Consider the following 16,005-nt stretch of genomic DNA (forward strand, 5'->3'; position numbering starts at 1 on the left):
TTGTATCGTGTACAACGATTGTTCCAATCAAAATGTTAGATCACGAACCATGCCATGCAATTGAAGTTAGAATAAACGCATTGCCGAACGGCATGTACTAACCTGCCACTAACCTCCACAAATGGAGTCTGCAGCCTAAGGAAGCCTGAAGGTAAACTCCACGCGCATCAATTTGGACAAGGTAGAAAGAACTAGACTAGGTTAGTTGAATACATACTTAAATTGCCCTTTTCCTCGAGGCTTAGATACAGCAAAACTCTCCTATGCAAGGGGATCTTCCTGTTTGCCGTCCACAATAGCGAAGCCTATTTTTGTTCTCTCCTTGTCTCATGCGATTCGCCGCCACTTGGCTCTTCGTGACAATATGCGCTTGAACTTCCAGGCCCCATGGTCTCCTAGATCTACAGGAAAAGAACCAAGTTTGCCACCACCCTTTGACAACAGCGGCAATGGCAAGCTGTTGGTTCCCGGCATCGGTTCACAGGACTTCTACGAACTCCCAAGGGAGGAGCGGTTCGCCCATGGCGCAAACGACTTCAAACAAGACCCGCGCCTTCTGGCAAGGGAGATAGCAATGCTCGGCGTTATGAACAGTATCACCGACAAGGCCGACTGGAACACTAAGGTGTTTAATGAAGATATTGTAGAGAAAGTAAGTGGGCATATGATTCATTTTAAGGATTTTTCATAGCATAAAACCTAATGCGGCGTCCTTGCGGAATATTGACCTCAAGTGGTTGCCAAATTTCACCACGCTGAAAGTGTTTCACAAGAGAGCTGTGCTAAGCTGATATGGAATAACTATATCACGGATGGAAGGCCAACAGGATGGCGGGGAGTAGAATGGGTAGTTACATTCAGGCTCCGGTAGACGTTCTAGTCGAATATTTGTGTGGACATTTGAATGTACAACTTGCTAACATAGGACTAGTGGAAGTCTGAGGCGTTAAAAATGCCACTCATCACCGAGAATGCATGGGACTGGTGCCTCCAGGAGATGCGCGATAAGGCAAAGCTATTTGAAAACAATGGACGAATCTTGGTCCTAGATGCTCAATCAATGGTGTGCAAGTCCGACACACTGGTCGACAACGATCTGAGAAATCAGCTCATCACTTCGACGGACGCTTTACGTACTGTACCTGAGTCAGAGCAAGACTGGCATCCCAAATCCAACGATCAAGTGCTCAATTTGGTTCATCCGTCACTGTTCCCATTGGTATATGGCAGAACTCCAGTCCTCTCGCGCGGAGGTCAGGTCTTGCTAGATGACATTACTTCCTACGGCAACACTGAAATCGCACCGGCTATAGAATGGCCGGTGGAGGCCACCTGGTCGCGGCGCTTCCAATGGTTGCCGTGCGAAGTTCAATTCGATGGCTCGTCCTCAGACGTGCACATCACTTCTTATATTAACAATCTTCATCCTATACACAAAGATGCCTATGCAGCAATTGAGAAAATCATCGCCCTATCTATAGATCCATGGAACGATGTTCTTGTGCGAGACAGATATGTTGTGAGAAACAAGCCACGATTTACGGCACTTGGAGCAGAGTTCGATAGCGAAATGCCGGAGTGGATTGACTGGTCGGAACTTGAGGACATGAACCGGCTGAAAGAAAGAGATCCGGAGCGGTACAGCCAAGTCATCGAGAAAATTAAGGAATACATCGCTCTCCCGGATATCAATGAAAATAGAGAGCACGAGGGGGAGTACGAGTTTCCTCTCGAAGACCCACGGAACTTAGAAGACGATTTGTCGGAAACGGTAGAAAGAAAGTGGAAGCGACTCAGAACGGTCATTCACCCAGACGTTCCTTCTGGTTCCTACGAAAAGTGGAAGAAGGATCAATCTGGCAAGAGTCAGGAAACCACACCTGTGGACTTGCGCAAAGACTTCCGAGAACAAGGCCTCCAGGTCATAGTCAAGCTTTCAAGCATTGAACTCACGCCCGAAAATTCAGCATATTCAGGCGGGAATTGGCATATTGAAGGTATGCTCAATGAGCACATTGCCGCGACTGCCATCTATTACTACGACGTCGACAATGTGAAAGAGTCTCGAATTTCTTTTCGGGCTGAAGCCGACCTCGACAGCGTGGAAATGAGTTATCAGCAGAATGAGCACGAGCCACTTGCAGCAATCTTTGGTGTCGAGTCTCTCGAACTCTGGGACGAACCAGCCATTCAGAACATGGGTTCTGTTACCACGCCCCAGGGGCGCTTGCTTGCTTTTCCCAATACTTTGCAGCACAAAGTTGAGCCTTTCGAGCTTGTTGATAAAACCAAGCCTGGTCATCGCCGCTTCCTGGTGCTCTGGCTGGTGGACCCTCATTATCGCATTTGCTCGACGAGGAATGCACCGCCTCAACAGCATGAATGGTGGGTGCCGCAAGGCTATGACAAGGTTGACTTCTCCGCGTTTCCCCCAGAGATCTTGAATATGGTTACGGATCAGGTTGGACAGTGGCCAATGGGTCTGGATGAGGCAAAGCAGCTTAGATTGGAGCTGATGGAGGAGCGAACTCGTGGTCAGGAGGCTGTCAATAACGGGTTCGACACGTACAACTTTTGCGAACATTGAACTATATATGGAGTACCTGAGGACAAAACAACATCAAAATATTTTCAATACGATTACTTAACAGGGTTAGGGCAAGAAAAGAAAAAGACACTGAGATTCTTGCAATTGGAGGTCCATAGAGGTGAAATTAGGTGACCATGTTTCAACGCTAGAAATGTGCCCAGAACTATGCACTCAATGTCAGCGCATAAAAACGGATTCATGGATGCGTCAAGGGAATTTCCAAGCTCGGTAAGGTCAGGCACGGTGTCCATGTATATTTAGACAACAATTGTATACTCCGTAATCCTTGGCTAAAGAATAACCCGCGCCGTCTCCGAACCATGAATCTCGGAAAACATGGACCTGTACATGATGTCAAGTAATGGCTTCGAGTTTCTGGATTTCCGTCGCGTTGTTCTGATTATTTGGTATAAAACTCGAATATCGCTGCAGGAGAATACTAAGGTAGTTCTATCAAATACCAGCAACTAGGACATGTAGGCTGCGAAGTTTCCTTCGCAAAACCTTTTAGATTTCCAATTACGGTAGTGTACCTCGTGGACTGGTCTTCTACTTCGGTGCCCAACATAAAAATTATACCGACTTAGATGCGCCGGGCTTAAGCGTCGCGGAAATGCTATGTAGAACCACTCAGGATATACGTCAGAGAACGAATACTAAAGGGATGATCAGAAGAAGTTCTAATTCGAGGTCAACTATCTGCCTGGCTAGAGTGAGTATCTGAAGCCCTTATTGTCGAGCTCAGTGATATCGTGCATTCCAGCCTCAACAGCCGCCTTCTCATCGGTAAGCCCTGCGGCATCTCTCCTCTTGTTTTCGCGCCACATGTAGATATAGAGAACAACAATCGACAGAAGTTTCACGACGTAGCCAACAAGCATGGCAATGTATGCACTGTGATAGCCGGCTTTATTGATATTAGTAGTGTCTCAATATATTATTAGGGAAGTGGTTTTACTCACGAGCCTCACTGCTGATGAATGTCTGAGGACCAATGATGTTGCCGACGCAATATCCGGTGAACAGCACCGCGGCCGTCAACTGCTTCTTGGTGGAACCCGCGATATTTGATGATATCATAGTGAGTGACATACTAAAACCAAGACCCTGGAAGTAGCACAGCCATAATGCCACGAGACGGCCCCATTTGTTATTGCTGGGCAAGCCAACCAGCATTGCGGCGCCGAGAATGCAGATGGAGTTGGCGACAAGCATGGTCGGACATCTAGAACCATTGGGCCATTTCGTACATATCCAACCACCAAGAATCAAAGCCAGAAACTGGACTGCACCGCCGGGGATTTGAAGATACTGCGTACCCAAGGTGTCAAATCCAAAACTTTTAACAATGATACTTGTAAAACTTGTGATGGCGGCATTGGGCACTTGAGCGCCAGTAGCCATCACGAATAGAATCCATGTCTTGGGGTCTTTGGCACACTGAATCGCTTGGTCCTTCTTGAAATGAGAGTTCTTGACTCCTTGGCGATTCTTGGACACTCTGTTGGTCGCAATGGCCCGTTCCGTTTCGTTCAGGAATTTTGCGGTTGAGGGTACGTCAGGAAGAATGAGTAGGCTCACGATACCCCAAGCCGTGCTGAGAGCGCCGAAAATGAGGAAAACGTACATCCATCGAGGAAGCCCGGTTGTGATATGACCAATAGCGTAACCAATCAAGCCGCCGAACATCGTCGCAATGCCGTTAGTACAGTAATATGCTTCTAATCGCAATGGTTGTTCGGCATTCGTGTACCAGATTGACATGATCCATACGAAAGCAGGATTCACCGTTGCTTCAGTAACACCGAGGAGGAAACGGTTTGTAGCAATACCAGCGAATGATGTGCATGCTGGCGTAGTCATGAGGATGACACCCCATAGTATAGTCGTAATGGACACAAACTTCCCAATCGGTAATCGTTGAAGAAGAAATGATGACGGAAATTGTGATATCAAGTATCCGAAATAGAAGATCGACCCTGCCATAAAGACGCATTAGTACAATGGTGGAAAACCAAGCTTTCTTGGCTGCGCTTACCAAGCCACGCGTAGTCTTGGTCATGCAGGTTCGTGCCAGCCTGGAGCCCATATACACTCGAAAAGTTAAGAGAGTTCTTGTCGAGATATTGTAGCATGTATGTAACGAAGAGAACAGGAACAATTCGTGAGTCGATCTTGCGCACTACTTTCTTGACCTCGATTTCAGTTACTTCCAATTGCTCTGTAGCCTTGTACACCTTGTAGGTCTCGTCCAAGTCGCGATCCGAACTCGAAGAGGCACCCTCGAAAGAGCCATTGGTTTGTTGAGCCGCGCCAGGCACCTTCTCATCTTCCAAAATAGCCATTGAAAAGGAATTTGATGAGAGTTTGGCCAAGAAAAGCAGGACGTTGAACAATCATTTGCGACAAAGGGTGACCGCGGCAACATAAGTATGATTTTTAATGCAGGGAACAAGATAGGAATCCCGCAAAATACCCACCCATACATGCATAGACCCTCACGGCAGAGATTCGTCCAATGCAGTTCGTCATGGCTACCTACGAGTCGCGATGATAGTATCCCGCGGGAGATCTGCAGCCTGTAAACGACATCACTGGCTGAGAGGACCTCGATACGGGGTCAGTCCACCCAAAGGCGTTGCATTTTTTCAGATGAAGGTACAGCGTTCGGTGATATTAGCTAATTTACCCCATTAAATTGAAGAAAACGACTAGAACTATCACTGCCGGACGCGAATGGTTCCACGATCTCGGGAAATAGTGAGATGGCATCATCGAAGGGGATATTGATGTGATCAATTGTCATTGGCCAATTTGTGGAGAACGAAATTGGAGAAATGCATTCAATGCTTCTATCTCCGGCTAACACCGGGGCGGGGCAAATCGCAATGTTCAAGAGGTCCATGATCAACAAGACTCAGCTCAATTGGCTGCAATACAATCGTTATCCACCATACTAAGTCTATACATCCAACGACCCGAATCGCTGATTAGTGAGCGTCCTGACGGTCTCGAGGCCGAGTCAATCGTGATTATGTGCAATGAAAATCGGGACAGGTGTGCCCTGGTTCACAGATGTAGTATTCCTATGTATTTTTGGTATATACAAAATCTATGTCGCTGTCTAATTTCCGTCGCTCCCAAAATGCGTAAAGTGGTTCTAGCGTCCTGAAATATGTGCTTTTTACATTGCGGCAATGGCTTCTCTCAAGATTTTCATAAAATTGAATACATCCGTAAATGTACAGTACAAGGGAACAGGTGCGACGCGAATGACGTCTGGCTTACGCTTGTCGCAAACGATGCCATTGTCGACAAAAGACTGAGCGACATTATCGATCAAACCAGGCCGCAGCAACACACTGAGTTGTGTGCCTCTTTCGAGCGAATTCGCTGGTGTGATGATGCGCAGGGCAGGCTCTGAACCATTGTCGCTGGCAACAATCTCGTTGAGCAGATGCTCAGCATATGCCGTGATCACCACTGCCTTGGACCTCAGAGCCTTCATGTTTGTTTTGTTGAAGACTGACAGAGCACCGGACAGTGCGGCCAAGTCAATGGCCGAAGGATTTGACACCTGGAAACCACCAGCGCCGACGGTGGGGAGAAAGTTGTTATCCATGTTGAAACGAACAGACTTGTCACCACCATACCAGCCGGTTAACCTGTGCCTGTAAGTAGGCTTTCCAGACTCTGGGTCGCGCTCAACTTTCCCGTGCCTCTCATGCACGAAAGCACCTGCGATGGATCCTGTACCGGCATTGATATACTTATACGTGCACCACGCTGCAAAATCGACATTCCAGTCATGCAACGAAAGTTCCACATTACCAGCTGCATGCGCCAAATCCCAACCGACAATCAGGCCTTTTTCCTGCGCATACTTGGTGATTGTAGGAATGTCAAACAACTGGCCACTATAATATTGAATACCTGGCAGCAGGATTAAAGCAGTGTCCTCTGCGTGCTCGTCAATAGTGGCCAGGATTTTCTCCGTGGAAATGTAAAAGTTCTCATCAGGCTGGATCTGCACCATTGACTTGGCCGGGTTAAGGCCATGCCATTGTATTTGTGATTCGATTGCATACTACGTTTGGTTAGTTTCGAATTCTGCCAGAAATTGCGAAACAACAACTTACGTGGTCACTGGGAAATGGTTTCCATTCCAGAATGATTTTGTGCTTCTTCTCCGTGGGCTTGTAAAAGCTGGCCATCAGCATATGAAGATTGGCCGTTAGGGTGTTCATGATCACGATCTCGCTGGGAGAAGCACCGACGATATCGGCAGATTTCTTCGCACAATCCTCGGCCATATCTTGCCAGGCGACGAGAGGCGAGTTGCCGAAAGTCTTGAAGTGACCATCCACACCAACAGAGCCCCATGTCTCTAATTGTGCTTCCAGGTATTTTCTGACTGCTTTAGGCTGGCACCCCAACGAGTTGCCGCAAAAATAGATGCCAGGCGTCTCTGAGTCTAAGCTGTGTCCATTCACATGGCCATTGATTCCATTACTTGTGCCGTTCGCAGTCTTTGCAACTCCTGGTATCGTCCCATCAAGGGCGGTTTTCTTCAACGATGCCTTTGTCGGAAGTATGAAATCGTTCCGGAGATGCCCGAGCTCATCTTGGGAGTCCAGTTGTGCCGCAAACTCAGCCGAGTTGGCATTGCTGGGAAATAGCGGCTTCTTGCCGGCGCGGAGGGTGTCAACAAATCCGTTGAAGGCCATTTTAAGTGATTATAGTAAGCCGAATCGTACGAGGGGTTGCTGATCTGCTGATGGACGTCTCCTACGAGCGAACGATAATTTTCACTTATAGACGTTTCGACTGACTTCTTGATGAGCATATCCACTTTGAAAAGGCGCTATGGACGAATTCCACTACCGACTTAGCCATTGACGCATCCGAACTTCCGATGCGAGCAGATGGGCTCGATAGGCCGAATACATCGCATTGACAATGATGCACAACCTGAAAAGCTTTCGTGGAGTCGTGAGCGGAAGCGGTTTCGAGTAAAGTGCTCATGGTCATGGTCTCGACTTCGCCCTGATGTCATGCTTGCTCAACCGAGATGCACCCACATATATGGTTTCAAGCATCCCGAATGCGATAACGGCATATATTTTATCCTTATTCTATTCAAATTAAATAGATTTTGATTTTAATTCATGAAAATATGCTGTCGCCCCACTGCCAATTCGATTGCTAGGTGGTGCTCTTCACTTTGATGCAGACATCCGAGATCCGTCATCCGATTTCACCGACACTCACTCGGTCCGGCTCTAACATCGCGATAGCACGGTTGTCGAATACGGAAACTTAGGGACCAGGAAACAGAGTCTCGGATCTGGTGAGGCTATTCAATTTTTCTGTTGAATCTGTCCATTGCGAATCTTTGAAAAAGTGGGCGAGCGTTTCTGGTTGCAGGTGCATCGTACGTTATCAAGTCGTCAACTACAATACAAACAACGTATACTATAACCGCTCTGCTACACTCAGTGGCTTCTTGTAACAGTCACTTTTAGACAAGTTCCAATTACTTAAGGCACTACTCTGAACTCGATTCCAAAGCTGCCTGCCTCGCACAAGTGATTTCATTCCTAATTTAATTCGTTATTTTGACAACCCCCTGATCGGGTACTTGTTTACCGTTTACCACCCAGCAACAACTACATCGAATCAACACATCCATCAAAATGCCGGGACTAATCGAAACACCTCTCGCTTCTCTCCAAGCCACCAAAGCAAGCATTTCGCGGAAATATGATGTTACAAAAAACGGGTTCTTACCCAGCACAGCGCCGCTGAAACAGCTTACCAATACATACTACTCAACATGGGAAACACTTGCTAGAAACCTCCCCGAGCTACTGGAGAGGAAAGAGCTTCGTGCTGCCGTGGAAAAATCTGCGGTCCTTTCGACTGAAAAGTTGAGCACCGAGGAGGAATGGCGTCGCGCGTACGTGACTCTGGTATTTCTAGCACACGGCTATATTTGGGGCGGTGAGACACCCTCAGACGTAAATATATATCCCATCAAACTCATCATCAGGGTCAAAAAGTACTGACATTGTCCAGTCTCTTCCCCCGCAAATTACTGTACCGCTCTTGCAGGTATCCAAACACCTCGACTTGCCGCCATGTGCTACATACGCGGGCCTGGTGCTGTGGAATTTTGAGGGCACAAGCGAAGAGTTCCCTGATGACTTCAGTAACCCAGACTTCGTGCACGCCGTCAACACATTCACGGGGACCGAGTCGGAGTCCTGGTTCTACATGCTCTCCGTGGCCCTCGAAGCGCAGTCCGCGTGGGTGATGCCGCTGATGGTGGAAGCCATTGACGCCACACACAGCCGCGACTACACCAAAATGGCCAAGGGCCTGGAGCAGATCATCGTCGCCATCCAGAAGATGGACGAGCTGCTGAAGAGGATGTACGAGAAGTGTGACCCGGATATCTTCTACAAGAAGATCCGACCATACCTCGCAGGCAGCGCCAACATGGAGGCTGCAGGATTGCCGAACGGCGTCTTCTATGACGAAGGCAATGGCAAGGGCTCATGGCAGAAGCTCATGGGCGGCAGTAACGGACAGAGCTCGCTCATCCAGTTTTTCGACGTCGTGCTTGGCGTTGAGCACACGGGAGGCGCCGATCAAGCGTCCGTGCCAGCGGTTTGCCCTGTCTCCGGCATGTCACCCGGTGAGAGCTCTTCGGGCTGCCCTGTGTCGGTTGCCAAGGAAAAGGCCATGGGCTACCACGAGAAAGTCCGCACCTACATGCCTGCACCGCACCGACAGTTCTTGGTGGACTTGGCGCGGATGGGCAGTCTGCAGGAGTTTTCTTCGACGCCACAGCCCGATGCAGGCTTTCACAATGTTAAAAAGCTCTATCAGCTCGCGTGCAAGACCATGGGCGACTTCCGCTGCACGCACATCCAAGTTGTCACCAAATACATTATTATCCAAGCAAGGAAGCAGCCAGTGGGCAAGACGCTCAACCTTGCGAAGGCTTCTTCCAAGTCTGGGAGCGAATCAGAATTGAAGGGAACAGGCGGTACTACGCTTAGTGGTTTCCTGAAACAGTCACGGGATGAGAGTTACGAAGCAGGACGTGTGCCTGACGAAGTTAAAGTGCCAGTATCAAGTGCGTACGGTGTTGTGATGTAATGGGCATTTTCTTTGGGGGTTCGGGTATCATCGCGACAAAATCGATAGACTTTGCTTGGCATCCTGCAAGTGAGCGTGGGTAGGCGCGGCGTTCTCGGAGTTCAGGGCTGCTCAGATTTCCCGTTACTTGTATACAGTATTGGGCGGCACCATAATTAAATAGCTAATGAGCTGGCTAGATAAAATAAAAATAAAAATAAAAATAAGACACTCAGTGGCTCATAAGACGTCATAAAATGTGACAAGTGCCTTTATGCATTGTAGTGCTTTTTTTGCCAATGATTGCCAATGAAGTGCCTCCTTCACAGTGTCCGCTATCCTTCTTATCCAAGAGTGGAGATATAGATATCTTGAAAACTGCTTAGCGTCAACTATCCGTCTTCCGAAGTTCCGAAAGTCGGACAATTCTCTCCATATACAACTATCACACAATTGTGTAAATGACGCGCATCCCGAGTCCTCGTCGGACGGGATTGTTGACCCTTTTTAGTGCTGCCAGGTCACTGGAGGAAGAAGAAGGCCAAGAACACGGGTCGATACAGCGTGGTAGTAGCATGGCGGGAATGGACCAATCTCCGCGAGAGCCGCATTATGTGCGGGTGAGGGTTGCCAATGCCTGCGACTCCTGCAAGGTCCGCAAAGGTGCGTAGCCATTCGTTCCTTTCTCCGTTTCCGCATCCGAAAACTCTATACTCATACAATCGCAAACCAGTCAAATGTGACGGCAACTTGCCTTGCAGCTATTGCACTCGTCACAAGAGGGCAGAGTCATGCCACTTCACCCCTCAGAAGCGACGCCGCTTGAACTCTGTGCCATCCCCCTTGTCCGAGCAAGGGCAGCAGCAGCAGCAACAGTCCACACCCCGCGCTTCCGTGCAACCATCCGTTCGGCCCGGAACAGCCAGCAGTATTCATCCCGCACCCGTGTCAACGCCGTCGCATGCGGCTTCATCAGCTTCGACGGCCGGGCAAGGTGGCCCAGCCATCCGTGCTAGTTCCGCAGAGGAAGAAGCCGAAGTTCCTCGAGATGCACGGCTCTTGTATGATGCCCAAGGAAAGCTGGGTACGGATCATCCTTCAATAATGCAGGTCCCTCGCTGTTTGACGGCTAACTTGAATTCCAGTATTCATTGGTGATTGCGCTCCCCTTTCTTTCTTCCAAACCGTGAGACAACTGGTCCTTTCTCGGATTGATCCCAATGCCTTCGCTCATCATACCGGGCGGGTATCCATGCTACAAAATGTGCATCCGAGCCAAGCGGTGCCGACCAGTAACCAGGAGCCGTATGTCGACATTCATGCTGTACCATCCATCGTAAATAAGTATCTAGTAGTCGTGAGTACTCCCGCCCAATAGCCCTTGGCTTGTTTTGCTGACATATCAGACATCCGGTCTGGTTGACCTGTTTAACACCAGGCATCTCGCAGACGATATCTCAGCATGGGTACCCAACCGGGGCCATGATGTGTATGCTGCTGTAAATTATCTGGTATTGGCCGTTGGACTTCAGTCAGTTGATGATTCTCTGGCATCCAGTTATTTTGAGCACGCCAAAGTTCTCGCGCTGGCAACACTTGGAAGCGAGTTGAGTGTTGGAACTGTGCAGGCATTTACTTTGATTACACTGTATATGCTCAGAGCTTGTCAGATCACGGGGGCTTTCTTGTTTTTTGGAATTGCTGTTAGGGCGGTTTATTCCATTGGCGCTCATCGAACCGAAGTGAACTCAAGGTTTGGACTTGATATTCACAAGCACAGGGATCGATTATGGAAGACTGTCAGGATCGTGGACCTTTTCTTGAGCATTTCCATGGGACGCCCGCCTGCTACGGCTGACGTCGACTGCACTGTGCCCTACCGCGAAAACGACAGCAATGGCCACGAGATCTTTGATCTACTCAACTCCTCGGTTCAAGTGTTACTGATCATTGAAAGTATCGTGATTGAGGTCTTTTCCCGGAAGAAGATATCACTTCAATTGACGGAGGGTATCTCTCGACAGCTCCGCGGGTGGTCAAACCGTTGGTTGGCCGAGCTTAAACGCATCGCCGGAGCTCCGCCTGGTCAGGAGGATGAGGTGCGCATCGTCGGCGCTTGCCATGTTCTATGCTCGTACTATTATGCCGTGATGCTGGTGTCCAGGCCCTTTCTCATGTATGAGATGGTTAAACGACTTCCAGAAAGCCCATTAAGATTCGAGACAACCCGCGACAGCGGTAGCACCGGTCGTTCCAAGCTAGCAAATGCTTCTATCGATGCAGGCAGTCTGATGATTGAGTCAATTTCCGATCTGATCCATATGGGTGTCTTAGATGGATGCATGCCACTCATCGTGTAAGTAGTGACGATTGCGAATGAAAACGTGGGTTTCATGGGTGGATGTTAATACTGCCAACAGGTCGTGGTTGTTTGCGGCATCTCTCGTTGTTGGTGTTGGCCTTCTGGGGGACTTTGGCCGAATCTTGGAGAAAGATGTTCAGATGTCAATATCCGCCTTGGAGCACTTCGCCAAATACGATGCACACGCGTTGCAATATTCCTTAATCATCAGGTCTTTACACGCTAGTGCAACCGAGTATCTGGGGCGAAAGGAGCGATACGAAAGACTACAAATTTCCGAGAGCTCTTCCCAATTATTCGGCTTGACGCCCCGCCAGCCACGCGAAACGTCTCAAGCCACGACCGGACAAATTCAGGACAATAGTTTCAATTCTCCCGCTGCCAACCACAACCCAATTGGCTCAGTTGAAGGAATTGATTCTCGCGAACTAGGCGCCTCGTTTTTTGAGGATCTAGATCCGTCCATCTTTCCTTTCATTCACTCTTCCTCACACACCCCCGAGTTGCCTGTTGTTAATGGAATAACACAAAACTCTGACCAGGTATTTGGTGCGCTCAATTTGTTTCCCCTATTGGAAGAAGGCGGCCATATAGATCTGGCGCACTATCTGTGACAAGCTTCTCGTGGATTTTCCTCTCTTCCAAAGCTACCTCCAGGAACCACCTTGGTCAATTGTTAACAACCTCTCCGAAGTTCTTCGGCGAATTGCTAATCGAGGTCCCTGGAACTACAGCCTTACCCACGGATTTACCATAGAAGCTACGCTTTGCCCTTCGTGAATTGCTCATTTCACACTCATCACCTCCTTCCCTGTTCACCACAAACCCTCAAGAGTACTTTCTGCTTTGCCTATATCACGGTCGTAGCGGCTCATCCTTGCCGCTTTCAGTCAGGACCAAGCTGCTGACAAGCGTTTGTACTGATTGTTCACTTGGAGTATGCTTGGTTCAGCTCGTAATCCCTTGATAAGAAGGATGGAGCCGCCAGCTTCCAAAATTGAGAGGACAGCGGCGTTGCTAGAGTCTACCGAATACCGAGATATGCTTGATGGGATTGATGCACTTAGGCCATAGAGTGTTAGTCGCTATATTGACTTGCCTTACATCATCGGCTGTGGGAACCAGTCATTTGCCCAAAACTTTGCTGTCAAGGCAATCTCTGGCGTCGATTCCCTAACCAAGGATGGTATCTGCACGCGGTTCGCTACTGAGACGGTTCTGCGTCATAGCGAGAAAGAAGAGATTCGCTTCCACATTACCCCCGGTTCTAAACAGAACAATCGAGAGAAGGCGAAGCTCTCCAGCTTCCACCTAAGCGTGAGCTCAGGCTCTATCGGTGATGCAATTGAGCAAGCTAAGTCTGGCCAAGATCAACCTTGTCTTACTATTGTAAACTTGTCTGGTCTCTTCCTGGCCTCAAACAGCAATCAGTCCGCTATGGCCGCCGAGAAGGTACAGGAGATGGTACTTTCCTACATAAAAAAGCCTTGGAGCATCATTTTAGCTGTGTCTGCAAATAATGAGGTCGTAGTTCAGCAGATTACTCGGCGTGCTCGTGAATTTGATCCTACAGGGAAGCAGACTCTAGGTCTCATTACTAAGCCTGACAAGCTGGACTGTAGCTCAGATAACGAGTGCACCTTTGTTGAGCTGGCACAGAATAGGAAGGTCTAGCTAGATCTCGGTTGGCAAGTCTTGCGTCATAATTATGCAGAGGTCAAGGAAAATTTGGTGTTCGAGACAGCCAACAGTTTGTCTTTGTCCCGCAAGAGCGGGAAGCGAGAGATGCTTGAGTTGAAGAAGTTCGCCTTAGATGATCCCTTTTCCGTCTTGGACCGTATCTTGACTTCTCGTGGTCGATGACCTTCGAACGCTTGATTCGATATCAAATCTTATTATATTACAGTGAGGGATGTTGTTCTTACGTATGGATGAAACATCAAGACTGAGTCACCTCATGGACGAATCAACTATATTTGTTAATGTGGTTTATCTCTCGATACTTTGTCTCGCTTTTATGCGATAACCGAAATATTATTCAGCAGCTAGCTATTGCACTGTTTCGATCCCATGCCCCATTCGAATATTAAGTACTCCGCCCTGTTGCTATCAATTTCGTACTCAAGGCTACCCCTGTGTCTGTGCATTCGACTCAGCTAGATACCTGGGTATCTTTTCTCCGGCACGCCACTTAAATTGACTTCCCGGATGATCCTCTGGCAGTCTTTTCGTCCCTATATAAGCCTCTCTAGCTGTTGCACCTTCTTTCTCGACGCTCGTTCTAAATACACCTCGCTGCTGCAACTCAGGGATCAGATACTCTATGATATCCTCGAACGTTCCTGGATTCGTGATATGGGCGAGATTGAAGCCATCCACGTCGGATATTTCTATCCACTTTTCAAGCTCATCTGCGACGGTCTTGGGACTACCGATGACCTTGGCTTGCAATCCACCAACACTCAAATACTCTATGATTCTTTGTTTGGTCCACGGCAGGTTGTCGGTCCCAGGAACCGTGGCTGCCCAGCGTTTGATGATGGATTGGATTCGCGGCGAGTCGCTCACACGGAAATCCTCATCGTCCGCATAACCGGACAGATCGACACCAGTCCAGCCGCCAAAAAGAGCTAGCGCCCCCTCACTGTCGGCATACTTCAGATATTCGTCACGTTTTGCATAGGCTTCTTCGTCCGTGGCCGCCACGATGACTTGTATTCCAAGAACGACCTTGATGTGGCCGGGATCTCGACCCTCTTTGGCGGCTACATCACGGATGTTCGCGACTGTTTTCTGAACAACTTCGGGCGTCTGTCCCCCAATGAATATCGCCTCGCCATGCTTGCCACCAAAACCATTGCCGGCCTCAGAAACGCCTGCTTGGAAGAGAAAGGGGGTGCGCTGTGGCGAGGGCTCGCAGAAATGCGGCCCAGGAACCTCGAAATATTTTCCCTTGTGGTGTATCTGACGCACGCCGTCACTGGCAATATACACCCCACTATCCCGATCCTCGATAACAGCATCATCTCTGAAGCTTCCTTCCCAGAGCTTGTAAAGGACTTCCATATACTCATGTGCGATTGCATACCGCTCATCATGAGGAATCTGTTCTTTCAACCCATGGTTACGTGCCGCGCTATCCAAGTAGGATGTAACAATGTTCCAGGCAAGCCGACCTTCGCTGAGATGATCCACCGTCGAAAGTCTTCGGGCAAGCGCATACGGCTTCTCATACGTAACGCTGGCCGTGACCCCGAATACTAGGTTCTTTGTTGCTGCTGCCATGGCCGGGACTAGATAGAGCGGGTCGTTGACAGGAAACTGCGCTCCGGATGCCAGTGCTGGCACCACATTAGCCGGCCCCTTGTACACGTCGTACGGCCCAAGGGTGTCGGCAATGAACATGGCGTGGAAGTTGGCCTTGTCCAGAAGCTGGGCGAGTTCGACCCAGAATGAGAGCTTCTTGTAATCGGCTGTCTTGTTCCTCGGGTTCCGCCACTGGCCCGGTGCCAGGTGGCCAGGTGTATTCATCACAAATGCATTCAGTATAATCTGCTTCTTGCCGCCAGCGGCAGCTTGGCTACCGGAGTCCGCGTTGTATGTCATCGGTGATACCTGAACTCAATCTTGCCCTGTCCGTCAAATCTTGTCATAAAGTTAAGCATTGCATGTGCGGGCAGGGGGCGCCCGGAAGAAAATATAGTCGGCGCCTTGTCTGCTGGGCTTTCTCATTCTCCGCCCATCACACCTTCGACAGTATGCACCCACCCTACCGGGATGCGTAGCAGATCTTCGAGCACGATTCCTAAATCTCAGCTTGGGATTGGGTGGCAGAGCCTGCGGCCCACTTCTGCGGCTTCGCCATACGGAAGCTATAGCACGCCATCCCTATTTCAAGCACACTAGG

General features: G+C 49.1%; 6 protein-coding genes across 6 annotated transcripts; 3 read left to right on the forward strand and 3 right to left on the reverse strand.

The window, feature by feature from the left end:
• Positions 1–207: 207 nt before the first annotated feature.
• Positions 208–2,786, forward strand: BKA67DRAFT_695577 (uncharacterized protein). Its single transcript, XM_046109310.1, has 2 exons — positions 208–652; positions 932–2,786. The coding sequence occupies exons 1-2, from the start codon at positions 365–367 to the stop codon at positions 2,585–2,587; spliced, it is 1,944 nt and encodes a 647-aa protein (XP_045953640.1). The 5' UTR covers positions 208–364; the 3' UTR covers positions 2,588–2,786.
• A 468-nt stretch (positions 2,787–3,254) lies between these two features.
• On the reverse strand, positions 3,255–5,377 carry BKA67DRAFT_630542 (major facilitator superfamily domain-containing protein). Its single transcript, XM_046105589.1, has 3 exons — positions 4,629–5,377; positions 3,553–4,569; positions 3,255–3,497 (listed from the first exon to the last, which is right to left on the reverse strand). The coding sequence occupies exons 1-3, from the start codon at positions 4,933–4,935 to the stop codon at positions 3,298–3,300; spliced, it is 1,524 nt and encodes a 507-aa protein (XP_045953641.1). The 5' UTR covers positions 4,936–5,377; the 3' UTR covers positions 3,255–3,297.
• A 397-nt stretch (positions 5,378–5,774) lies between these two features.
• On the reverse strand, positions 5,775–7,317 carry BKA67DRAFT_524585 (kynureninase 2; the record flags this gene model as incomplete). Its single annotated transcript, XM_046098584.1, has 2 exons — positions 5,775–6,677; positions 6,730–7,317. 2 exons carry the CDS (start codon positions 7,315–7,317, stop codon positions 5,775–5,777), a joined length of 1,491 nt encoding a protein of 496 aa, XP_045953642.1.
• A 969-nt stretch (positions 7,318–8,286) lies between these two features.
• Positions 8,287–9,840, forward strand: BKA67DRAFT_595226 (Indoleamine 2,3-dioxygenase; the record flags this gene model as incomplete). The annotated part of the gene is made up of 4 exons (XM_046105137.1): positions 8,287–8,610; positions 8,669–9,262; positions 9,329–9,738; positions 9,828–9,840. 4 exons carry the CDS (start codon positions 8,287–8,289, stop codon positions 9,838–9,840), a joined length of 1,341 nt encoding a protein of 446 aa, XP_045953643.1.
• A 480-nt stretch (positions 9,841–10,320) lies between these two features.
• Positions 10,321–12,712, forward strand: BKA67DRAFT_525075 (fungal-specific transcription factor domain-containing protein; the record flags this gene model as incomplete). The annotated part of the gene is made up of 5 exons (XM_046098637.1): positions 10,321–10,399; positions 10,470–10,820; positions 10,882–11,093; positions 11,143–12,092; positions 12,157–12,712. 5 exons carry the CDS (start codon positions 10,321–10,323, stop codon positions 12,710–12,712), a joined length of 2,148 nt encoding a protein of 715 aa, XP_045953644.1.
• A 1,513-nt stretch (positions 12,713–14,225) lies between these two features.
• BKA67DRAFT_540584 (luciferase-like domain-containing protein) lies at positions 14,226–15,704 on the reverse strand (the record flags this gene model as incomplete). Its single annotated transcript, XM_046100797.1, has 1 exon — positions 14,226–15,704. One exon carries the CDS (start codon positions 15,702–15,704, stop codon positions 14,226–14,228), a length of 1,479 nt encoding a protein of 492 aa, XP_045953645.1.
• Positions 15,705–16,005: the final 301 nt, after the last annotated feature.

Source organism: Truncatella angustata, assembly GCF_020726525.1.
Source record: "Truncatella angustata strain MPI-SDFR-AT-0073 chromosome Unknown BKA67scaffold_9, whole genome shotgun sequence".
Lineage (NCBI taxonomy): Eukaryota > Fungi > Ascomycota > Sordariomycetes > Amphisphaeriales > Sporocadaceae > Truncatella > Truncatella angustata.